The 24,581-nt window shown below is 33.0% G+C and overlaps 6 protein-coding genes across 6 annotated transcripts; 1 reads left to right on the forward strand and 5 right to left on the reverse strand.

Annotated features, from left to right (window-relative positions):
* Window positions 1-1,612: 1,612 nt before the first annotated feature.
* Window positions 1,613-3,948, forward strand: LOC107430404 (uncharacterized). Its single transcript, XM_016041239.4, has 2 exons — window positions 1,613-2,387; window positions 3,296-3,948. The coding sequence occupies exons 1-2, from the start codon at window positions 1,917-1,919 to the stop codon at window positions 3,653-3,655; spliced, it is 831 nt and encodes a 276-aa protein (XP_015896725.1). The 5' UTR covers window positions 1,613-1,916; the 3' UTR covers window positions 3,656-3,948.
* A 409-nt stretch (window positions 3,949-4,357) lies between these two features.
* LOC107430414 (vesicle-associated protein 4-1) lies at window positions 4,358-7,161 on the reverse strand. The gene is made up of 7 exons (XM_016041249.4): window positions 6,611-7,161; window positions 6,195-6,265; window positions 5,910-5,991; window positions 5,673-5,791; window positions 4,998-5,075; window positions 4,806-4,925; window positions 4,358-4,724 (listed from the first exon to the last, which is right to left on the reverse strand). Exons 1-7 carry the CDS (start codon window positions 6,888-6,890, stop codon window positions 4,665-4,667), a joined length of 810 nt encoding a protein of 269 aa, XP_015896735.1. The 5' UTR covers window positions 6,891-7,161; the 3' UTR covers window positions 4,358-4,664.
* A 6,506-nt stretch (window positions 7,162-13,667) lies between these two features.
* Window positions 13,668-14,290, reverse strand: LOC107430339 (uncharacterized). Its single transcript, XM_016041178.4, has one exon. It carries the CDS (start codon window positions 14,025-14,027, stop codon window positions 13,761-13,763), a length of 267 nt encoding a protein of 88 aa, XP_015896664.2. The 5' UTR covers window positions 14,028-14,290; the 3' UTR covers window positions 13,668-13,760.
* Window positions 14,291-15,297: 1,007 nt separating this feature from the next.
* Window positions 15,298-15,829, reverse strand: LOC107430241 (uncharacterized). The gene has a single exon (XM_016041062.4). It carries the CDS (start codon window positions 15,630-15,632, stop codon window positions 15,366-15,368), a length of 267 nt encoding a protein of 88 aa, XP_015896548.2. The 5' UTR covers window positions 15,633-15,829; the 3' UTR covers window positions 15,298-15,365.
* A 1,841-nt stretch (window positions 15,830-17,670) lies between these two features.
* LOC107430248 (uncharacterized) lies at window positions 17,671-18,174 on the reverse strand. Its single transcript, XM_016041074.3, has one exon. It carries the CDS (start codon window positions 18,017-18,019, stop codon window positions 17,753-17,755), a length of 267 nt encoding a protein of 88 aa, XP_015896560.1. The 5' UTR covers window positions 18,020-18,174; the 3' UTR covers window positions 17,671-17,752.
* Window positions 18,175-23,040: 4,866 nt separating this feature from the next.
* On the reverse strand, window positions 23,041-23,556 carry LOC107430306 (uncharacterized). The gene has a single exon (XM_016041146.4). It carries the CDS (start codon window positions 23,392-23,394, stop codon window positions 23,128-23,130), a length of 267 nt encoding a protein of 88 aa, XP_015896632.3. The 5' UTR covers window positions 23,395-23,556; the 3' UTR covers window positions 23,041-23,127.
* Between the last annotated feature and the right edge of the window lie 1,025 nt (window positions 23,557-24,581).

Here is a 24,581-nt window from a genome sequence, read left to right on the forward strand (position 1 = left end):
ATCAACAATTACCAAATAATAATATCAAAAAAGGAAGAAAAGAAAAAAAGGGAAAACATATTTGGGGTGCTTTCGAAAGGAACAACATGCAAATGTTTGATTTCGCCGCCCAAGGCTTGTCCAGAAAAGGACCATTGACCATCTATCAAACGCAATAAAATGATATTTATGGATATCAGAAATTATTTAAGCAATTAAATAAAGCCAAGAGATTTCTTTCGGCCATTTGAAAATAAAGAAATTATATGTTAACAAAACATGGGTTCTATAGTTCGATAAAAGATGTGCTTACTAACTTGCTAGCAATTAATAAAAAACCTGCAAGTTCCTTGCGTACGTTGAGAGGAAAATTAAATATATTTTCAGCTCCGTAATCTTTGAAAATGGATCATATTTTGATTTTGATTTTGATTTTTTCTTTTTTTTTTTTGGGGGTGTTTTGAAGCTTCATTTTGACGGTCAAAGGCTTGTCTCTTTGCCCTTTGGCTTGTAGTTCTAAGTTCCATTTGTTGTTCTATAGAGGAAAAAAAATAAAAATAAAAAAAATCCTAATCTTTTATAAGAATTTCCATCAGAATTTTTCACCCCTTCCTTCCAATCCAATAACAACGCTACGTTTGCGGGGATTGAAGGAAGAAAAGACAAAATAATAATAATAATAATTTTCATAAGAAAAGAAAAAGAAATAAAAATATTTATTAGTAATACGGAAAGGAAAATACATATATGCTTATATATATATATATATATGAAAGAATATAAAAAGTAATAAATAATTTTATACAATAATAATAAAAGTAATTTAAAATTTTTATTAAAACATCTTTTTTCCATATGTTTTTTTGTCAACTTTGGAGAAAAAGCAAAACTAGTTGAAATTAAAAAAAAAAATCAATTAATTTCTTTCTTTTTTTCCCCTTTTTTTCTCCTTATTCTAACAATCCAAATAAAAGATTTATTAAAATTTTTCTTTCCTATTCCCTAAATATAGTGCAAGTCTTTCAAACTCAAATAAGGGAAATTAATTAAATAGTAGATTTATTTATTTATTTTTTTTCCCCGATGAATAATGAAACTTGTCCTTTTTATGAAGAAGATGGTATCCTTTCCGAAGGCGAAGATTGAGTTCAATTTACTCATACCCTTGTGAGATCCGCTAACAGGTCACTCATCACATAATTGTCACCGGAAGGCCAACTCAATCACTCCCAACAACTATTTTAATTTTAATTTTATTATTTTATACTTTTTAATAACAAGATCTAGCTTGGTCTTACAAGTTACCTAATTTGGAACTTCCAAAACAAAACAAAACAAAAAGGTAAAAAGAGCAAGATATTCGATTTCACAACTTTAGAATAGTGTTTACGGGGAGGACTTCTTGGCAAAACCCACTTAAATTACAGCTAGAAAGGGACTTCATATTTTGTTTGGTGGCGGTGGAAGTGTTACGTTCGGATTCGCACATCTTTGCGATTGACAACCCAACGTCTGACAGACAACATGTTACCAACAATCCGTGTCGGTGACGGAACACTTCCAATCAAACCACGCCACCTGTTTCTTTCTTTTCTTACAGACAGCCAAAACCGCCCTAAGGAAGAAAAAAACAAACAGAATCACAACAACCAAAAAAATAAAAATAATTCAAACCACCTCAAGACCTTCCTCACCATTTTCTTCGCCACATTTCTCTCTTTTCCATTAACATTTCCACTTTTATTTTTTTCCTCTCTCTTTTTCTTCCTGAACCTTGTTTAACCCCTATATTTCTCTCTCTCTCTCTCTCTCTCTCTCTCTCTGTATTTCTCTTTTCTACGCATTCTTTTGGTTCTCTGGGCTATAACCGTCGTCTCTACCACCACCACCAATTTTACCACAAGGCAACGGGACGACGTCGTAAAACGGAAAAAAAAATGCCGCGCCGTCTCTTTGCCTGCTTCGGAAAATCATCAGGTGGCAGCCCGACAGCCACTTCCGTCCCCGCTTCCTCCGTCAATACGACGGCAGACTTGTCGTCTGAGGAGCAGCGTCGAGGCGGTGCGGTTCTTGTGGAGCTGTTCTCGTCTCAGGGATGCGCCACGTCACCGGAAGCGGAGCTGCTGTTGTCGAGGCTTGGGAGAGGGGACTTCAACGGGTCGGATCTGCCTCCTGTGGTGGTGTTGGCGCATCACGTGGACTACTGGGATTATATGGGCTGGAAAGACCCGTTTGGGTCGAGCCAGTCCACCGTGAGACAAAAGGCCTACGTTGAGGCTTTGAGGCTGGATACCATGTTTACACCCCAGGTTGTGGTCCAGGGTATGGCCCAGTGTATTGGTAACGATGAGAATGCTCTGCTTCACACCATCAGGGATGCCCCTCGATTCCCTGCTCCTACGATGCAGGTTAGTACCATTTCTTTGTGGATCTTCAAATTTTTATCACAGCACCATTGAAAACAATTTTTTTAAAAATAAATAAAAAAAAAAAAACGTTGAATTATAATTACTGATAATAATATTAAAAAAGTACTTACTCATGAATGCATAATTAGTAATTATTGTAATGTAGTAATATAAAATAATGAAATAATAATTTAATAATATAAATAATAAAAAGACAGGTTTTACCAGTATTAAATTCGAAAACTAAATAAAAATTGATATTTTAGTATAAAAATTTTTGAAATATATTCGTAGAGATTATTAATTTTTTCTTTTCTCAGATAAAGAAACTTGTTGGTTTACATGTATTAAGTATTTTTTCAATATTTAATAGAGTATTTAGTATTTGATATTGGATTAAGCAAGCTTACTAAGAAAAAAGGAAAAAACTTGATAAGGAAATGATTGAATATTAGATTAAAAAAATGATAAATTAAAGTGGCACATGCCTGAATTGTGGTGACAATTATGTAATTAGCCAAAAATAAATTGAGCTCCAGCCTTACGTAAATCCGCCTTTTTTTATCTTTTCTTTTTTTTTCAATTTTTTGATAATGGATAATATATGGTATGAATTAGAGAATGCCATTAGATCAGCTTTTTTTCTTCTTTTTTTTTTTTTTTTTTTTTTTTTGACGATATTATATATTTCTCAGATTTTAATGAGTGATTGATAAGAAAACCATAAAATTGGTTATTATGAGGTTTGGGTTTAAGGTTCAACCTCAATGCACAAATTTATGATCTTGAATAAAAATGTTTGTCCTTGTGTATGTGTTAAAAATAAATAAATAAATAAAATCAAAGGCAGTGTGTGTGCAAAGCAAAGCAAAACTAAATTTGAGTGATGTTGGTTGAACATGAACCAGGCAACTTTCAAAAGACCAACATCGGACTCGTTGGAAGTGTCATTAACGGGAGCGTTGAGGACGAAGGTGGACAGCCATGGTGCAAATGTGATGGTTGCTTTATATGAGAACGGCTTGGTGACCGACTGTCCCAAGGGAGAGAACAGAGGGCGTGTCTTATCCAATGACTTTGTTGTTCGGAAACTCGAAAAGCTCTGCGCTGTCAAAGATATTTCTGCCAAGAAGACTGTTTCGGGCACTGTAAATTTCCCTCTTTGGGACACCTTCAATCCCACCAAATGCAGTGTTGCTGTCTTTGTTCAAAGCTCTTCTCATCAGATTTTCGGTTCGCAGAACTTTCAGTTGCCGGATAACATATGAGAATTGATGTTGTTGCGCTTACATATATAGCCTCTTCATTGCTTTAACTAAATATATTCGGCCACCATTTTAGGCCATTTATGTACATAATGTGTTCTTTTTTTAGGCTACTGGTTTTTTTTTCTATTCTTTGCTTTTCTTTTCATTATTTTTATTTTATTTTTCATTATTTGGTGGTTGTCTGGTTTAAAATATCTAGGAGGAGGAGACGAATTTGCACGCTTGGTGTTATATGAATTTTTCAATTGTTGCTCTGAAGAATCATTTTATACGTGTGGGAAGGTTTATTGCTATTCTTTTTGCCGCTTCTTTTTTCCACTTAATGCATTTTTATTTTTTGGACATTTAGTATCTTACTACGGTTGGAACTTTATAAAACCACTTTTCCCGTTCGATTTTTAATAAGCCAGGATTGAAAACATTGTAGTACAGATCGAGCAGCTCAGTGCCAGTCTACATGCCTAACAGAGTATCAGAATTTTACGAAGTCTCGCTTTTAATTGCTGTTGGAACACACACACTTGAACCAAAAATAAAACAATAAAGAAAAACAGCAACAAAAAGAGAAACCTAAAAAAACTGAGACTCTCGTTAGGTCTAAGTTATAGCTTAAATGTCTCAACACCGACAGCAGGAACTTGTCTTCGTACGACTCTGTTTTGCAGACACAGAGAAACGAAGAAAAATATCAAAAGGAAAGAATTGAAAAGAACCTTTGCCTTCGGTGTCTCGCATTTTATTCATTCTAAAGCAAAATACAATATCTACAAACAGCAGGCTTCGGCTCGCTATGAGGTACAACAACTGGTTTCACAAACAAGGGCATCACAATTGATTTTTTTTTTTTTTTTTTTTTCCCCTTCTCTCTATGTACACATAAACGCCCTAGAATGCCAACCCATCCCACTGGGATTCCTACTCAAAACCAATGACTGATGGATAAAATGAGACAACCTTACAGCATTTCCATCATAGCAAAACGCACTTAAAAACAGGGCAACATCACAGTTTACAGCGAATCTACTGCTTCAACCTGCTGCCGAGCCAAGTATTTCTCCCTTCGTTCTTTCTACAAAAATCAAAAGATTACGGTCAGATGGAATGAAGTGGAGTGCTAAAGAAACTACATGGATCATTGTTGGCAGCATACCCATTCATCTATTACAAGACCTTCCCCAACAACCTTGGGCCCTGTGTCGACAGGAGGTTTCTTACGAGCTTCAAGTGCCTCCTCAGCTTCGGCCAACTGACGCTTCAGTTTTTCCAGAGCCTGAAAAACCAGTCAGTCAGTGAACAGTTTGTTTACTTATGTACATGTGATCATACACAATATAGAACTTACAGGACCAGGACGCTGGGCATCTAAAAATACAACCCGCAAAATTCGCTCCTCTGCAACTTGATCCTTTTGTTCATCAAACTGATATAAAATCGGACAACAAATTATTGGTTAGCACTGTTTTGCATCCTTAAAAGCAATAACAAGAAACAAGTCCTACAAACTGCAATCATATTCAAAACACTACAAGAAAGGTCACACAACGGTTTTAACTCACATCTTGTTTTGTGCATGTGTCTATTGTGATGGTAAGAAAAGAGAACTTGAATGCAACAACATCGATGTCAAACGAACGTGTACAATTAATATGGTAGCAGTGTATCAAATTAAAATAAACCACACATCATTGTCAATAGCAAAACCATCCGGAGAAAGCCAAAACTTTTTGCCAAAGGACAGGAAGCGATATATCCCCCTACCCCTTCAATTAGGGTACATAAAATTAAGAACGTAGCTATGCACAATCAAGCTCATATCCATTATCAACACTTGTCATACATGAATTATTTCTTTTTAGAAGGTAATGTAGATCTAACAATGCCACGCAGTCTAACAATTTTTTTAATTCCATATTCATGTTTGCACCCAAAATCAGTAATCTAGAAAAACATTACCCAACAACTAATCATCAAGTGCAAACTAAAAGGAGAAGAACATAATGAAATCTCTTAATCTTACCAGCTCAGGTACATAGTCGGTTCCTGCTTTCACCTTCAAACTCACTATCTTAAACTTAACCTTGGTCTTCGAATCCAAATGTTTTTCATCGTTCTCAGGCTGTTCAACAAATCTGAACACTGTCCATCAGATTCACCAAACATAAGAGAAGGTTATAAGCAATCAAACAATTTCAAGTCAAAATTGACTCCAGTGAAACATGAACATTGCTTATACAAGAATAAATGAAGCTGTTACCAGTAGCAATTAGGCTTTCTCCAGGAGCAAGGATACCACCAGGAGGACGCATATAGCAGCTTTTTGGTGCAGTGGTTTGAAACTAAAAAGGTACCGCAAAAATAAATCGTTTACTTCGAGAAATGTGACAAAAAATCTTAAATTTTACATTCATATAATAGAACTAGCCGATTAGGTTGATAACTATAAACATAAATACCATGGCTTCTAATTTACATAGAGAAGCTTTCGACATTTAAAAATGATAGAAATTAATACAGATTCAAGGAGAATAGAATTCAATACCTTGAAAGCTACATGAGACCTGCTAGTGTTCTTCAACTTGACTGCACTCCGAACCTGTTTCCCTGGTTCGTCTACAAAATTGTAAAAACAATAAATAAATTACCCAAATAACCTGCTTATTCCAATTCCAAAAGTCATTTGCTTTTTCTTGCTTTCTTCAACAAAAATCAAAGACAATTCAATGGAAAAAATAGATATATAATAATAAAAATAATTACACAATGCCAATACATAAACAAAAAGTTAAAAAAAAAAAAAAAAATCTAGAATCCCATTGAAAACGCCAAAAAATGCGCTGGTTAGGACAGAGCTAAAGAACTGTACGTGCAAAACGGCCTCAAAAGACTTGTAAAGAGTCAAAAGAGTCAAGAGTCTAAACAAAACAAAGAGGTTTTTAGACAAAAGCGACGACGTACAGGGGAAGTAGAGGGTATTGGAAGGGTCGAGCCGGAGTCTACGCCGAGGAGGAAGAAGCGATCTCGCCACCGACGACACCGTTTTCGACCTCTGTTGTGACCCCTCAACTTGTCGATTACTACTTCGGCCATGGTGGAGGTTCTGTGTTGAAGAAGATGTCGACGACGACAACGACGACGTTTGGCCTCCCGAATGCCAAAAGGGACAGAACCTGAAAAGCTTCATATCCGAGTGCGACTTATGCCGCCGCCGCTGCTGCTGGTTGTCCACGATGGCCATGCTCTGCGCCGGAATCTGAGACACGTGGCGACTTCACGCAACCCAATCAGAGCTCGGCTTTACTGGATAACTAAAAATTCCAGGTTCTCCGAGTCTGCGATTCTCTGTTCACTGTGGACAGCGTTTGGAAGCTCTGAAAAGAAAAGAAAAAGAAAAATATCTGAAATTTGAAATCGGAAGGTGGAAACCGAAGCTCTGGCGGTTATGGAGCGATTGATTTTCCACGGTAGCTGACTTGGCTTTCGAGTCCCTTTCGTATTTCAAAGAAAAGAAAAATGGAAAAAATGAATGTCGTTTCGAAAGCTACGTGTGTATATCTCCACTGGCATTAAAGCTACGTGTCGTTGAGGTCATTTTTTGTAGTTAGCACGCCAACTAATTCCCTGACACGCTTCACACACATACGTACACCACACAAATCCTGTATGGTAAAAACAGGGTTCACCTGTAACCGACGATTCTTGTTTCCTATGCACTTTGCCACGTTTCGTTCTTCTATTGGTCAATTTAGGACGCGTTTTGGTATAATTATTATTCCACACCACGTGTCGTTTTGTGGGTGCACAAGTACTACATCGGGACTCATTCGTAATTAAATTTTTAATGGTTTTTGAGAAAAGCGGAATGGAATTCGTCCTGATTAGCCGTTAAAAGAACAGTTTAGGTTACAACAAAACCAAAAACAAAACAAAAGCATGTCCACCACAGCTTTACGGTGCGTTATAGCACTACCCAATCAGAATGCAGCTGCGTTCCAGCGTGGAAACGGTTCTTCTTCTTCTTCAGGCCACAAACTTAGACGGTGAAATGCACCCCCAATCATAAACGCGTGACGTGAATAATATTTTGAAAATCTGATATTTAGCGCAGTTATTTTAAATTGTCAAATCCTAAAAAAGGTAATAAAAGTTATTAATTCGGTTGGGGGGGTGGGTATGGTTTTTAATGAGGATTTTGCAAATTAGGTAATGTTATTATATTATTATTTATTTTTATTTTACAAGCCAAGAACAAGAAGGAATTAGGTGGGTTTTTTTTTTTATATTTTGATTGGTTAGGGCATTAAAAGAGCGGGCTAAGTTTGTTGGTGAGGATTAGTTGGGTAGTTAGGAATTTATTAGGTAAACAATGACAATATGTGCTTGGATATAATCGGTGAAGCTTAATGCAAAATATCAAATATGGACTTTGTCCAAAACAAAAATATCAAATATAGACCTTTCAAGAACTTATTCTAATGAACATAAAGCATGAGGAGTAATTGAGATCTGATTATCTGGTAATTGGTTGGTGGTTTTTGGGATTCTATCTTGCTGTTGCTTTGAAGTAAATATTTTTTTGAAGCTTTTTGCAATAGATGGTAATATAAAATATGGCATCAGAGTGTAGAATATGTAGGTTTTAAATTTGAATTCCACTACCTACACTGGGTATAATTATTCATTCTAACAACTCAAGCTAGTTTAGTTTTGGATTGCCCCAACTTTTATTTTTATCTTTATAAAAAAAAGGGAATAAATTTTAGGAAGATGGATTTATGGGATTCTTTGGGTGTCCCCCGTAGGTTCTTTTTTTTTTTTTTTTTTTTATTCTTTTATTTATTTATTTATTTTTTTATAAAACACATTGGGCTGTTTTTGTATAGTTTCTCAATTGAATATTTGATGCTGAAATGCATGTAGGTTGAAAAAAATATTATTTGTCACTATTAATATTTGTCATTAATAAGATCTACAAATTATATGGCATTTATTTTGTCATATTAAATTTTTAAAAATAAAATTTAAAACATTATTAAAGGCAGTCTAGTAATTGTTAGCATTGGGTTCTAATGGTAACAACTAAGAATTTAAATAATGGTTGTTACCAAAAAATAGTGTATGAGTAAATTGGAGAAATTTATTTCTCTTTGAATTAATATTCGAGGATGTTCCAATATTATTTTGGTCGGTTTTAATGAGCAGTTGATTGCTTAGCCAAGCCTTGGAAGGTTTGACTCGGATATATATGCATAGCTTGCTCTATTGTAGTGAATGGAAAGATTGAATTATGTGCTTATAAAGGATTGCAAAGGCACCAAAGATATATATTGTCTAGTTGGATTGGAAGTAGAAGGGTTATGATTGTAATTTTAACTTAAGAAGTTTGAAGAAAAATAGGGAAGTGTGATTTTTGAAGTTGTAAAATATATATTACTTTTAGTAGTCTGTTGCTGAAATGGTAGTGAAATGGAGAAATCTAGTTTTGTTTGAAGACCTTGGTTTCCTCCAAAAACTGTTTCAAGAGTAGAGATGGTTCAAAAGTGAGCATAGGCTTGCAAGTTGCAATTTAGGCTAATTAGAGCTATATTGATAAGTTCTTTTGTGTGTGTGTGTGTGTGTGTGTGTGTTGGGGGGAGGGGGATTGAATTGGTTCGGTTTTGGACTGAAATACAATTCAATCCATATATATCGGTTTTTCTAATTTACAATCTAAATCAAATCATTGAAGCATTAAATCCAAACCAATCAAAACCATTTATGATCGGTTTGGTTTGAATTGGTTGATCGGTTTGAAACTTACTAATTTATAAATATATAATAGAAAAAAAAATTTCAAATATAAAATATAAATAATAAATTATAATTATCCAAACATAAAATACAATTAGAATAATACAACATAGTCTTCAATGGAAAATAAAGAAGAAAATATAGCAAATGATACAAATTATGCACTTATTAAATAGCAAACATTAATGTCATCATCTCACTTCTATAAAATCAAATTAAAATTGTTAAAACAAATAATGTAAAATAATACATTCGTCAATATTCATTCACTCAAAAATCAATGCATAATTTTTTTTTAACTTTAAAATTTTGGTAAATCATAAGTCAATTAACGTTGACAGGTTCACTAATTTTAGTTGATTCTGTAAGCTCTATAAAGATCAAAACAATAAAATTAGTAATAAATTATATTTAAACATTTATATATATATATATATATATAAGTATATAAATATATATATATGATGGGGATGTAAAAAATATATATATATTATGGTGATGGTGATGGACTGGTGGTGGACGGCAATAAAGGTAAATGTTTAGTTCAGGGTTACAACTTACAATTTGATTTGGGATTTGGGATATGGAGATGTAAAATATATATATATATATATATATATATATATATATATATATATATAAATATATATTAAAAATCAATATATAAAAATGGAAAAAAAAATTAAAAATTAATATATAAAAATGAAAAAAATATTCTAAAATTAATATATAAAAATGAAAAAAATAAAAAATATATAATTTTTTAGTTATATAATATATTATTTGGATTTGATTGGATTGGATTGGATTTATATTTCTAATCCATAACCAATCCAATCCATACAATTTATAATATTTTAAATCCAATCCAATTTAATTGATGTAAAAATTTAATCCAAACCGTTAAAAATGGATTAGATTGGACGAGTTGAACGGGTTAGATTGGATTTTACCCATCCGTATGTGTTTGTGATGCAACACATTTAGTTAGGAAAAGAGGTAGTTGCCTAAAATTTTTGAGCTAGATGGACCATTAATTACATACAAGTTATTGTAAACATAGGTATATCAATATATTATATATACATCTATTACTATAGGATTTAATTTATTTAGAACATCTACTATGATTGAAATTCTTTTTTCCCACAAAAGTTTTCATAAGTTAAATAATTACAGCTTCATTTCGGGGAAAAAAAAAAGATTGTAGCTTCTGGGCCACTAGCTGCTCACTTATTCCGTACTGTCAAAAATTAAAAAGAAAAGGTATCCCTTTGTATCCTCAAGCTAGTGCGTCATTTAAATATATTATCTTCAAACCGAGTGATGGAAATAGACAATCTACATTAGGGCATAAATTACAGTGAAACAGTTCACCAATCAAAAAGGGTAATTGCAGGGAAACATCTTGAGAGATCTGGAGGGAGAACAAAATTGCGTTAATACATTGGTGGATGTTTCATTAAAGAAGTAAAGAAATCACAGTAACAAATATATATATATATATATAAAATTACTCTGAAGACTAAAATCTAACAGTGGTGGGTCCCCAGCAGCTCATCTCCATGACTTTTCTCTGTAGGGCCTCCTTTGATTGCTTCATCATCTTGTTAGAAATGGCTGAAGAAGATGAGGCAGAGAGTGGCTGAGTGTTTGATCTGAAATTGCTCTTCAAAACACCGATCCATCTGGAATTTCCTTTATCCTTCAGTGACTCAACTGCTCCAATATTAATACCTCCTGAACCCATATTTGATATTTCTTGAAAATAGTATGTCAGAGTAGTAGAAACAAAAGAAGGTGTTCTAGAATTTATTAGGTGTTTTAGAGGGTCGTTTACTTGCTCTTCGGCTTGCTCTTCGGGGAGAGAGGAGTCTTATATATTACATACATAGACCTGATTATAAAGACTATATATATATATAAATATGTATTTTTAGGGAGTGAAATATTCGGAAATATTAAATCTAGTAACAAGTCAGAGAAAACTAGAGGCAGTTCCAGTATTCCAGCAGATTGTTTATTAAAAACTGAGATCTGGTATTTGTATGGTTTATTAAAAACTGTGATCTGGTACTTGTATTTGAACACCCAAGTCTAAAACCAGTGGTTTTGCTTGTTTTCCTTACTAAGTTTCTAATGTCTTATTTTACATGTGCATTTTTCTAATTAAGGATGACATATATAAGAGAGCTGACGCCTCAGGTTTATATTATTATATTGTATAGTTGATTGCTTTACTACAAGAACCTATGCACCAAAAAAAAAAAAAAAAAAGGCCTCATCTATCATATATGATAACGAGAGAACCAAATAAGTAGGCGTGAATCAATTCCATTGCGGCCGACATCGCAGCCGAGCTGGCCCAGGTCATGTTTCTGTTCCATCCTGCCCAGGTTCGAATGGCAATGCGGCATAACTTAAAAAAGAAAAGAAAAGAAAGGTTAAGTGAATCGATTCTATTTTCTTAAAAAAAAAAAAAAGAAAAAAATTAAAAAGGATATTGATATTTTGAGAGATAACACATATAGTTATCAGTGATACATATTTTTTTTATTTACACTTCTAATTTCTACAGAAGCTCTGCCCATGTAACTATGGTGGATCCCACCCGTTTGGGTCAGGGAATTGGACTGAACATTAAATTTTAAATATTGAATGTAATTTAAATACTCAATTTCGATTCAATCTTGTAATACAAACGGACACGCCGTACTGGAGAAGATAGTGCTGCACTGCTGCCCAATTAGTGGTTTGAGGGCAAGTACCCAGCTGGTAGCTACAGGGAACTCCAATCAGTACTTCAAAGAATTATTGCATTGATTTGTGTAACTTCCACAAAAATGTTGACACCTTCCGTCCCAAGAATAGTAGAATATGCTCGATTGTGGGCTTATATATTAACAAGTGCGTTTTAATGTGTGAGTGAGGAAAGGATCTGATGGTGGCAATCATGGGTCTCTCTGCGCCCCCCCCCCCCCCCCCCCCCCCCCCCCTTTTTTTTTTTTTTCAGTGTGTATTAATATAATCTTAAAGCTCACCATCTTCATCCCTCAGTTTTATATTTCAGATGCATATATTTTGTAAATTTCTGATTTCTGATTTCTCTCAACTCCAACGTGAAATTTCTCCTACGTTGTATCTACAAAGTAAAAGAATTAAAATTTTTCCTTATACAATTTTCTGTTTTTTGCCATGACTCAAAAACCAAATTGAAAATGCAAAGAGGAAAAACTGTAACTTTTGGATTGCTGTTTTCCTTATAATTTTGATTTCTTCTTTTTTAATTTTGTTCTCTGTTAATATGATGTAAAAAAAAAAAGATTTGATAAATGAAACAAAGAATGTTGTATTAGATTAGTTTGAAGAAAAGTTTAGATTTGACAAAATATTTTTACTGTAAAAGAAAAATAGATGAAGGAAGATAGGCTGATTAATCACTAAAGAGAAAGGCCAATTTAATCTTAATTTGATACACATTGTGCAAACGCGTAAAAGTAATGCTAAAAGTAAAAGAAATCTATCAAATTGTGCAAAACAAATAAGATAAACGTAAAACCATACAAGTATATCTTATACATCATGTATTGTTATTTTATTAATTTAAATATTAATATAATATAATTATGAATAATTGAATTTGGAAAGCTAAATATAAATAAATCAAATAAAAACATGGTACATTGGTATACAATATATCACAGTACTACTAACTTGCAAAATTGAAAAAGCAGCATAAAACCCATTGATTGCTGCCACAATTGAAAGCTCCTTCACTTGTTATTCTCCACTTGCTAGTTGAAAACGTTTCCTTGGAAACAGAAAAAAATTAAAAAAAAAATAAAACGAGTACGAATGCTATAACAAGGAAAGAGTTTTAATTTGGGTTTGTTACTGTATCCCAAAACTAAAGGCGGTTTTATCAGGCAGTCTGAAACAATCCCCTGGTACTAAATGCAGAACACAACACAGCCTGCAACTAGGCATGAAGGGACAAATATTAAATGAATTGTTATATTACAGGCTTGTAGTTCAGTGGGAACCATGGTTTTGGATTTTGTCACTGTCCAATTCGTTTTTCAGAAATAAGAAAAATGCATACCCTGTTTCTCTTTCCCCTTCAACCATACTCTATGCCAAACTCCTTTTTTTTTTTTTTGGCCGTTTCTTTAACATGAACGAAACAGATCAATCTATAGGCCAAAAAATAAAAAAAGAGCATAACAAAACATGATCAAATCCAAATTCATGTATATTTCATTGAAATATGATGACCTATTTACTGAAAATAAAAATAAAAATAAAAATTTAAGGGGTCTTAGTTGGGACCCCAACAGCTCAAGTACATGACTGTTCTGAGAGATTCCTCAGATTTTTTCAATTTCTCAGCTTTGATCTTGTTAGACACAGCAGAAGAGTAATGGACAGGAAGTCTTTTGGCCTGTGAATACGATCTGAAATTGGTCTTGGCGTATTGCTGAATAGACTTGAGAGAGTGATTCCATCTGCAAACACCGTGGTCTTTCAAAGTCTCTACTACTCCAATGCTCGCAGCAAAAATCCAAGCTCTGCTTGTTGAACTCATCTTGGTTTAACTTAAAAGTCAAAGTGGATTTAGGAAGTTTTAGTTGAACAAATTCTTTTCTCTTTTTTTTTTTTTTTTTTTGGGGTATGGATAATGTTGGGTTGGGTTGTGGAAGCGTGGGGGTTTTTCTTTATATAGTGGAAGGATGAGAATCAGAAAGTAGTTAACCGGGGGCTGCTCTACCAGCAATTTGGGAGAAACCCATGGTATTGTATGCAAAAACCATTTGTTATTATTATTTTTTTTGATGGTTTTAATTTTTGTACCGTGCTTTATAAACTTGGGTCCGCTTAGAAAGATAATGACTTGATAATAAATTTTTAGCCAAAAACCAAAAAGAAAAAGAAAGCACAAAAGCAAACAAACTTGCTGATAAATATTAGCCAAGTGGGGCTTGATTCTCTTTTCTGGTGATTTTGTTTTTTTTCGTCAATAAGTGGGGCTTGATTCTCTTGAATAGTAAGAAACATTAAAAAATATGCATAACGCCAAATCATTTAAAGAATCATTTTGAAAAAGAAAATAATACAATTAGCTGGAACAAAACCATGCAAAATTACTGATGATACAATCAAAGCTATACAATGGTAATGATGAAGATGGTAAACTCTGAATATAAAATTTCTGTTCAAATTCTCCTTCAAATCTCTTTCAAGTCCTTTTGGGACAACCCAATTTACAATAGCATTGGTGATAACTCAAAACGTATTAGAAATCCCCCTTCCCAATCTGTTTAAAAGTAAATAAAAATTAAATCTTACATAAAAATTAGAACAATACAATTAGAACAAGTATATTTATAGGAACCCAATAACCGTGGGTTTAAAACAGAAGATTTCTGGAGGACGATTACTAGGAACCCACCGAATTCTGTTTTTAATATGCTAGCTGAAGCGTCGAAAACAGAGGTCACTAGAGAAAAAATCACAGTCAAAACAGGGGTGCGGAAATTACATTCTCAATTAACTCTCGAAAACAATTCCATGGTATCAGTCATGAAAAGGACAAAAATCTTGATAATCTTGTGGGGGCAACAGTGTCTTTTCCTCTAATTATAGTTCAGTGGGTTACTTAGAACCACGGTTTTAGATTCTCTTGCTGTCCAATTCATTTTCCAGAAGAGAATAAAAATTTGCATACCCTGTTTTCCTTTTCTCCTCAACTTAAAAGCATACTCCGTTCCTATTTCCCTTTTAATTCAATTTTATTTTTGCTTCTATTTTAACATGAACGAAACAGATTAATTCTTAAGAGAAGCAGAAACAAGATATGATAAAATTCAAAGCCGTATATTTCAATGAAATGGTGGACAATATTTACAAAGAAAATTAGAGGGTCTCAGTTGGGACCCCAACAGCTCAAGTACATGACTGTTCTGAGTGATTCCTCAGATTTCTTTAATTTCTCAGCTTTGATCTTGTTAGACACAGAAGAAGAGTAACGGGCAGGAATTCTTTTAGCCTGTGAATAGGATCTGAGATTGGTCTTTGCATATTGCTGAATAGACTTGAGAGAGTTATGCCATCTGCACGCGCCTTGGTGTTTCATAGCCTCTACAACTCCAATGCTCGCTGCCACGGTCCAGACTCTGCTTGTTGAACTCATCTTGGTATAACCTCAAATTGGAAGTGATACAAAATAGGATTTGGAAAGATTTTTGTTGAAGAACTTTTTTTTATGGGTTTGGTTGGTGTTGGATTGTGGAAGCTGGGGGTGTTTCGGTGTATATATAATGAAAGGATGAGATTTTTGGAGAAGCAGGTGTGGGAATGCAAAACTGGAGGCTATTACACCAGCAGTTTGGGAGAAACCCATGGTATTTTTTTTGACAAAAAGCCAAAAACCATTTGCGGTTTTTTAGATGGTTTTTAATTTATGGGCTGTGCCTTTCAACTTGGACCCACGTTATCTTTCCTCGCTTTTTGATTTTTCTTTATTTTTTTATTATTTTAGTTTTTCAAAACAAATTAAAAAAAAAAAAAAAGCGAGGAAAGAAAGATAATGACATTTTTTTCTGAATAAAAAAAAATAATAATTTGCCGATAAATATAGAAACCAAGAGACAAGTGGGTGTTGCCGGAGACCCCAGGGCCACCACGTGGAACATGGTTTCTTGAGAGGATGAGTAAATAGGTAATAGGAAATTGAGAATGCCATATTTCATTTAAATAATCTCTTGAAAATGAATTAATACCATCATGCTTGATTAAAACCATACAAGATTACCAACGAAGATTTTTTTTTTTATTTTTTATTTACTTGCAAGATACTAACGAAGATTCTAGTAACCTATGTAATTCCTTTTTTATTCAACCATCTATAACTTTAAATCTTTTTCTAAAGATTTAATTCAATATTATAATATCATATTTTAATTTTTATAAAAAAATTATTGGCAGGAGTTATTAAACTTAACCAATTTTAATAAGCTGGTCAGCATGTTTTTGTTTTTGGTTTTGTGTCTTCAATTTTTTCTAAAGGTTTTAATTTAGTTTTGCATAGTTAACCTATGCTTTAAATGATGTTACCTAAGAGGAGAGCAAAGAAACTAGCTTTAAGATAAAATAAAATACAAAAAATAAAATTGCTAAATCAAAAATGATTTCAAAGTGTTTATAAAATGAGCCTCATAGGCTCAATTTGATAAATATATTTTTTTTAAAGAATTAGCATATAAAATCAATTGGAGTAGTTAATGAGGATCTAATTTTTACTTACTATATTTTTATGTTTTACAAGATACAATGAGAGGTAGTTTTCAAAAAATTAACATAAAGTTTAGTAACAACTTACCCAAAAAAAAAAAAAAAAAAAAAAACACAAAACAAAAGAAGCTTAGCAACAAGAAAATGTATTCTAAATCTTTTTGTTAATAGAGAGAGCAAATTAATCTCAATTTGGTACAGAGGCAATATATTTTTGTTTTTTTCTTTTTTTGGGCTGAAGGAGTCTAGAGGCAATATTTTGTAGGAAAAGACTACATATATGAGGAGGTTGCGATATCTAGTATTATTGAACGCATAATCTGGTAGCTTGCAAAATTGAAAAATATACTTCACCCAAAAAAAATAAAAAATAAAATAAAATTGAGTGAGGGATGAAAATCCATTGCTTGTTGCAACAATTCAAGGCTCCTTTTACTCGTTATTCTGGACTCCCAAGTTGAAAACATTAACTTATTTACCCAAAAAATAAAAATAAAAATAAAAAAGAGTAGAAAACATCAACTTAGAAACAGAAAAGATACGGAAGCTATAACTAGGAGTGAGATGTAATTTGGGTTTGTTACTGTGCTCCCAAAACTAAAGGCGGTTTCATCAAGCAGTTTCAAACAATCCCCTGGTAATGAGTATAAAACACAACAGAGACTGCAACTAGGCATGAGGGGACAAATATTGAATGAATTGTTATCTTATAGTTATAGGCTTGTGGTTCAGTGGGAACCATGGTTTTGGATTATGTCATTGTCCAATTCGTTTTTCAGAAAAGAAAGGAAATGCATACACTGTTTCTTTTTCCCTTCAATGGTACTCTGTTTCAACCTCCCCTGCCTTTCTTCTTCTTCTTCTTCTTTCCTTTTTTTAAACAGATTAATCTTTAAGGAAAAAGAAATTAAAAAAAACAAAAGAAGCATAACAAAATATGATCAAATTCAAAGGCGTATATATTTCATTGAAATATGATGACCTATTTACTAAAACTAAGAATAAAAAATTTAGAGGGTCTCAGTTGGGACCCCAACAACTCAAGTACATGACTGTTCTGAGTGATTCCTCAGATTTCTTCAATTTCTCAGCTTTGATCTTGTTAGACACAGCAGAAGAGTAATGAGCAGGAATTCTTTTAGCCTGTGAATAGGATCTGAGATGGGTCTTTGCATATTGCTGAATAGACTTGAGAGAGTGATTCCATCTGCAGATGCCTTGGTGATTCATAGCCTCTACTACTCCAATGCTCGCTGCCACAGTCCAGACTCTGCTTGTTGAACTCATCTTGGTATAACTTCAAATTGGAAGTGATGCAAAATAGGGTTTGGGAAGATTTTAGTTGAAGAACCTTTTGGTTTTATGGGCTTGGTTGGTGTTGAATTGTGGAAGCTTGGGGTAGTTTGTTGTATATATAGTGGGAGGGTGAGATCTTTTGAGAACCCAAGTGTGGGAATGCAAAACTGGAGGCTATTATACCAGCAGTTTGGGAGAAACACATGGTATTTTTGTGCAAAAAGCCAAAAACCATTTGCTTTTTTCAGATGGTTTTTAATTATGGACTATGCCTTTGAACTTGGATCCATCGACAAAAGACAATGACGTTTATTATTATTATTTTCTTGTTTTTTTCGCTTTTAAAGAAAAGGTAATGATTTTCCAATAAACTTGGTAACAAGAGCGTGGGTTACTTCGTGGAACCTCGTTTCTTGGAGGGATGAGTAAATAAAAAATGGGAGGCAGAGGACGACATATATATATATATATATATATATATATATAAAAGGAAATTAGTACCATTATGCTTGATTAAAACAATACAAGATTAGAAATGAAGATTTATTATTTATTATTTATTTTTGCAATATACTGATAACAATTTTAGTAAACTACATAAATCTTTTTTTTTTTTAACGTTTAAAGATTTAATACAATATAATATCATATTTTAATTGTCATAAAAAAATTTAGCGGGAGGAGTTACAAGAGTTAACCAATTTCAATGAGCTAGTAAGCATTTTTTTTTTTTTTTTTGGTTTTGTATTTTCAGTTTTTTCTAAATGTTTTGATCATCAAACTTCTCACCTAACTGCAATTTAGACGTAAAATTAAAGAAAAAAAAAACCTAAATTAAAGAATATTGCAAAGTGTTTAAAAAAGGGGCCCATAGGCTCATTTGATAAATATTTTTTATTTTTGCCGTTATAAGTAATAATCACAGCAGGTATTTACTACTTATGATTTTTTTTCCCAACAAAAAAAAAGAAAAAAAAAAGAAAAGAAAAGAAAAGAAACTTAGTAACAATTAACTTAAATCACATGAATAATAATTTGTCAAAGAAACTTAGAAACAATTTACTAAAAAAACAAAAACAAAAGAAGCTTAGCAACAAGGAAATGTCTTGTAAACCTTTTTGTTAATAGAAAGAGCAACTTAATCTTAATTTGGTACATCAAAAGACCAAATCATCAAAAGACAAAATTAATCTTAATTTATTTACCAAAAAGCAAGTAATTTTTTTTTTTTTTTCATTTTGGTTAGAATAAGTGTTTTATGACCAAAACCCAAAGGAAAAACTTACAAAGGTGAGGCGGTCTCGCAGCTACTCTCCTGAGAAACAAAAAAAATAGAAAATACTAAGAAAAAAGTTAATAGATAAGGTGCTCGTGAGTCGTGATATCATTCCTAATGCACAAGTTACACACAAAATGAGTTAAAAAGTTTGTTTTCCTATGGGACCAGTAGAAGAGTAATTCTTGGAATTTACTTTTTAGTTGGAGAATATCCTTGATAACCCTTTCCACTAACCAGTGCATGATTTGCAAGTTAGTGTTATTAAAGCTAAGGATGATGTTTCTGGCATATGATTCGTACCAAATTTTAGATCAACCTTCCTCTTTTGCCAAGGTTAAACCTTATAAGACACCAAAAGTTTCAGCTAATTCTGAGTTATCCGAATGGAAAGGCATAGCCTAGATTTTTAACATTTCACCCTAATGGTTTCTAGTAATTATACCAATCATGTTGTCACCAGTTTTGATTGTAGCATCAGTGTTAATTTTGATATATTGTGGAGGTGGTCTGCACCATAACAACCTGTTGGAAATGGATAATTGTCTAGCAGAGCAATTCTTGACGATTGATGCTTTAGCCTCCTTGAATCTAATCTTCAGCCGCACCATTGTGCTCTTTAAAGAGAATATCTTGTTGTCAAATAGATTACTATCCCTTATTTTCCGAAGATGGTCCAGAATGATAGAGGAATACAGGAAAAAGTCATCTTTGTCATTAGTATGGACCGGTAGAGCCCCAGCAGGATTAGATAATAAAGTCAACTTCTCTTCTAAGGAATGATCAACAAAAGCTTCTCATTTAATACTCCATTGCATAACGGAACCAGATTGCTTTGGTCACTTGACAATAGAAAAAAAGATGACATTTGGATTCAAGACATCCGCAGCCATATACACAATCTTTTGTTTCAGTCGTTATATTGCAAGAAAGGAGAGTAGACGCAGTTGAAAGTCTATGATTAGCAAATTTCCACAAGAAAAATTTGAGTCTTTCATGAATTTTTGAAGTCCACAGATATTTCCACCAAGATGACACCGAGAAGTTGTTTCGAAATTCAAGTTTATAAGCTGACTTGACAGTAAAACAACAGTTGGAGTTTTCCACCCAAACTAACTTGTCATCCAAGTTTCTGTTTGTGCAGAGAATCTTGCTAATGTTTTCAACAATGTTTCTATCAAACAAATTATGAAGGTTCTCCATATTTCAATTACCATATGAGAGTTTAAGAGAGTTAACCATTTCACACTTGAGATTAACTACTTTAGAACAAGGGACTAGTTTAAAATTTGGATTCTAGGGAATCCAAGGGTCTTCCCAAAAGTTTATTTTATTTCCTTTACCAACTTTGTAGCAGAGTCCATTTAGGATAAGTATCCTAGAAAGTAGGATGCTGTTCCAAGTCCAAGAATTATGTTTCTTCTTGTTGCAACTCAAGAATGAGCTTCGAGCAAAATACTTGGATTTTAAGGCTTGAATCCATAGCTTCTTGGAGTATGTAGCTAGATACCAACCTAACTTGTTGAGGAGAGCTAGGTTGATGTCCTTAAGCCATCTTAAACAAAGGCCACCAGTGAATTTTGGCCTGCACAACTTTGACCAAGAAATTGAGGTATACCTCTTACCAAACCTCCCTCCACCCCATATAAAACTACAAGCTATGCTTTCAATGTCTCAACACCATTTCTTAGAGAGTTTGTAAACAATCATTGCATATAAAGGAATAGCACTAATGACTGATTTAGTTTAGAATGAATTTAACTGCTTGAGAAAGTAACTTAGCTGTCCATCTTTAAAATTTGGCTTTCACCTTCCTTTTTTAAGTCCTCATAAGCCTTGGAGTGATTCATGCCTATGAACATTGGATTGCCAAGATATTTTGACTTTTTCGGGAGCTTGTTCAGTCCAAAAATCTTTTTGATGCCGGCCTTAGTTTTACTTTTGAGTGTTTTTGGAGAAAAAGCATCTAGACTTAGTGAAATTAACATTCTGTCCATCTAATTGCAATACAGATTGAGGCAATTATACACTTCACGAACCTCATCAAGATTGGCGCTGTAGAAAAGCAAAACATATTCCTAAATAACAAGTGAGAAATGGCAGGATTGGATCGCCCAATCTTAGTTTCACAAATTTTTCCTTCTATTTCCAATTTCTGTAACATACCGGACAGTAGCTCCGAGTAAAGGATGAGAAGGAAGGGGCAGAGAGGGTCCCCCTGCCTGATGCATCTTTCCATATCCATTTTATCGAAAATACTATCCATTAAGCAGAAGTTTCACTGAATCAGTTGAGATGCATCCGAGAACCAGAGCATTCAGTTTGTGAGAAAATTCTGGTTAAAACATGCCAATCAACGCGATCATACGCTTTCATTATATCGATTTTGAATTCAATAGACCATTTCCCTTCTTTTTCTTTGTGTGTATAATTTCATAGGCAAGAATGGCGTTTTCACTTATCCATCTACCAGAAATAAATACGGCTTGATGTGAGGATATGATTTTATCTAGTACGGGCCGAATTCGTTTTGCTAGTAACTTGGACAGAATTTTGTAAACTGTGTTACAGAAGCTTATTGTTTTGAGGTGATTAAAAGTAGAAACTTGATAAGACTTTGGAATAAGTAATAGCATCCCCTATTGTACTCCAATAATTTCCAAAGAAAAGAGAAAGCATCCTATCAGAATTAAAAGGTTTAATAGGATGCATATTCTTGACTATTCTTGATATCTCTTCTGTTGTAGGAATAGCTTCAAGAAATACATTATCAACTTTTGTAACACCTTCCTATATAAACTCTTCTAAACAATTATAAAACACCTAAATTCCGCTTGAAATAGCTCATTAAACTTTTTAATTAGATAATTTCCAATTCCTTTTTTAGATTCCAACAAATCATAATTGTCATCTTTTAAAGCAGCAAAAAAATTCTTCCTCCTAATAGCATAAAAGTGATTTAGCTCATTCTGCATAAAAGTAATGCTAGAAGTAAGGTTCCTACAATTACAGTCCATTGGCAATATTTTATAGGAACAGACTACCTCGTATGTGAGGAGGTAGTGACATCTAAGTATTATTCAACACATAATATGGTAACTTGCAAAATTGAAAAATCTGCTTCACCAAAAAAAGAAAAAAAAAAAGGGGGAAAAAAAAAAAAAAAACTGAGTGAGAGAATGAAAACACATTGCTTGTTGCAACAATTCAAAGCTTCTTTTACTCGTTATTCTCAGACTCCCAAGTTGAAAACATTAACTATTTACCCAAAAAAAAAAAAAAAAAAAAGAGTTGAAAACATTAACTTAGAAACAGAAAAAATATGAAGGCTATAACCAGGAACGAGATGTAATTTGGGTTTGTTCTGTATCCAAAACTAAAGGCGGTTTCATCAAGCAGTCTCAAACAATCCCCTGGTAATGAATATAAAACACAACAGAGCCTGCAACTAGGCATGAGGGGACAAATATTAAATGAATTGTTATCTTATAGGATTGTGGTTCAGAGGGAACCATGGTTTTGGATTTTGTCACTGTCCAATTCATTCTTCAGAAAGAAAGAAAGAAAATGCATACCTTGTTTCTTTGTTCCTTCAATAATACTCTGTTTCAACCTCCCTGATTTTTTATTATTATCCTTTTTTTTTTTTTTTTTTTTTTGCTTATTTTCTTTAAGATGAACTAAACAGATTAATCTTTAGGAAAGAGAAAAAATAAAAAAAAAGCATAACAAAATATGATCAAATTCGAAGCAGTATATATTTCATTGAAATATGATGACCTATTTACTAAAAATAAAAATAAAAATAAAAATTTAGAGGGTCTCAGTTGGGACCCCAACAACTCAAGTACATGACTGTTCTGAGTGATTCCTCAGATTTCTTCAATTTCTCAGCTTTGATCTTGTTAGACACAGCAGAAGAGTAATGGGCAGGGATTCTTTTAGCCTGTGAATAGGATCTGAGATTGGTCTTTGCATATTGCTGAATAGACTTGAGAGAGTGATTCCATCTGCAGGCACCTTGGTGTTTCATAGCCTCAACTATTCCAATGCTCGCTGCCACAGTCCAGACTTTGCTTGTTGAACTCATCTTGGTATAACTTGAAATTGGAAGTGATACAAAACAGGATTTGGGAAGATTTTAGTTGAAGAACCTTTTTTTTTATGGGGTTGGTTGGTGTTGGATAGCGGAAGCTTGGGGTGTTTTGGTGTATATATAATGAAAGGATGAGATTTTTGGAGAAAGAGGTGTGGGAATGCAAAACTGGAGGCTATTACATCAGCAGTTTGGGAGAAACCCATGGTATTTTTGCGCAAAAAGCCGAAAACCATTTGCGTTTGTTTAGATGGTTTTTAATTTTATGTACTGTGCCTTTGAACTTGACCCACTGAGGAAAGATAATGACTTTTTTTTTTTTGAAGAAAAGGTAATGATTTTCCAATAAATCTGGGGGCTTCTATTTCGTGGAGCCTGCTTTCTAGGCCGGATGGGCAACTAGAAAATAGCTGGTAGAGAGTGACAAATTTCAACATAAATATCATAAGGAATTAATACCATTATGCCTGATTAAAACCGTATAATATTACAAATGAAGATTTACTTAATTTTTTATTTGCAATATACTGATGAATATTTTAGTAAACTATATAAATCTTTTTCTTAAAAAAAAAAAATTCTATAAGTTTGGAGAATACAATATAATAGCATATTTTTTAATTGTTATAAAAAAAATAGTGGCGGGGTGTCATAAAACTTAACCAATTTTAATAAGTTAGTCAGCATGTTTTTGTTTTTGGTTTTGTATTTTCAGTTTCTTCTAAAGGCTTTGATCATCAAATTTCTCACCGAACCACAAGAGTAAAGAATCTAGCCGTAAAATTAAAGGGGTAAACAAAAAACAAAAATATTAAATTAAAAAACTATTGCAAAGTATTTAAAAAATAAGACCCATAGGCTCATTTGATAAATATTTTTTTCTTTTTAAGTAATTATCACAGCAAGTATTTATTATTTATGATTTTTTTTTTCCTAACCAAAAAAAAAAATGAAAAGAAAAGAAAAGCAGAAATCAAATTATTTTCTTTTTTCCATTTTCAAGAGAAGCTAGATGAGGAAAAATTATATATACGAAGAATCGAGTTTTTTTTCTTCTTCTTCTTCTTCTTCTTTTTTTTTTTTTTTTTTTTTTTTCATATGAAGAAAAGCTAGTTGTTGTTATTTATTTATTTATTTTCTATATGAAGAATCGAGTTTTGAGTTTCAAATTAGTACTCCAA

Source organism: Ziziphus jujuba, chromosome 1 (assembly GCF_031755915.1).
Source record: "Ziziphus jujuba cultivar Dongzao chromosome 1, ASM3175591v1".
NCBI classification, from domain to species: Eukaryota; Viridiplantae; Streptophyta; class Magnoliopsida; order Rosales; family Rhamnaceae; genus Ziziphus; species Ziziphus jujuba.

What these genes read in the sequence shown, in the direction of transcription:
- LOC107430404 (XM_016041239.4), top strand. Translation starts at nt 1,917, where the DNA reads ATGCCGCGCCGTCTCTTTGCCTGCTTCGGAAAATCATCAGGTGGCAGC. An exon ending in TCCCTGCTCCTACGATGCAG is followed by an intron (nt 2,388 to 3,295) that starts GTTAGTACCATT and finishes AACATGAACCAG; the next exon opens with GCAACTTTCAAAAGACCAAC.
- LOC107430414 (XM_016041249.4), bottom strand. Translation starts at nt 6,890, where the DNA reads ATGGCCATCGTGGACAACCAGCAGCAGCGGCGGCGGCATAAGTCGCAC. An exon ending in GGTCTCATGTAGCTTTCAAG is followed by an intron (nt 5,992 to 6,194) that starts GTATTGAATTCT and finishes GTACCTTTTTAG; the next exon opens with TTTCAAACCACTGCACCAAA. An exon ending in GTCTTGTAATAGATGAATGG is followed by an intron (nt 4,725 to 4,805) that starts GTATGCTGCCAA and finishes TGATTTTTGTAG; the next exon opens with AAAGAACGAAGGGAGAAATA.
- LOC107430339 (XM_016041178.4), bottom strand. Translation starts at nt 14,027, where the DNA reads ATGAGTTCAACAAGCAGAGCTTGGATTTTTGCTGCGAGCATTGGAGTA.
- LOC107430241 (XM_016041062.4), bottom strand. Translation starts at nt 15,632, where the DNA reads ATGAGTTCAACAAGCAGAGTCTGGACCGTGGCAGCGAGCATTGGAGTT.
- LOC107430248 (XM_016041074.3), bottom strand. Translation starts at nt 18,019, where the DNA reads ATGAGTTCAACAAGCAGAGTCTGGACTGTGGCAGCGAGCATTGGAGTA.
- LOC107430306 (XM_016041146.4), bottom strand. Translation starts at nt 23,394, where the DNA reads ATGAGTTCAACAAGCAAAGTCTGGACTGTGGCAGCGAGCATTGGAATA.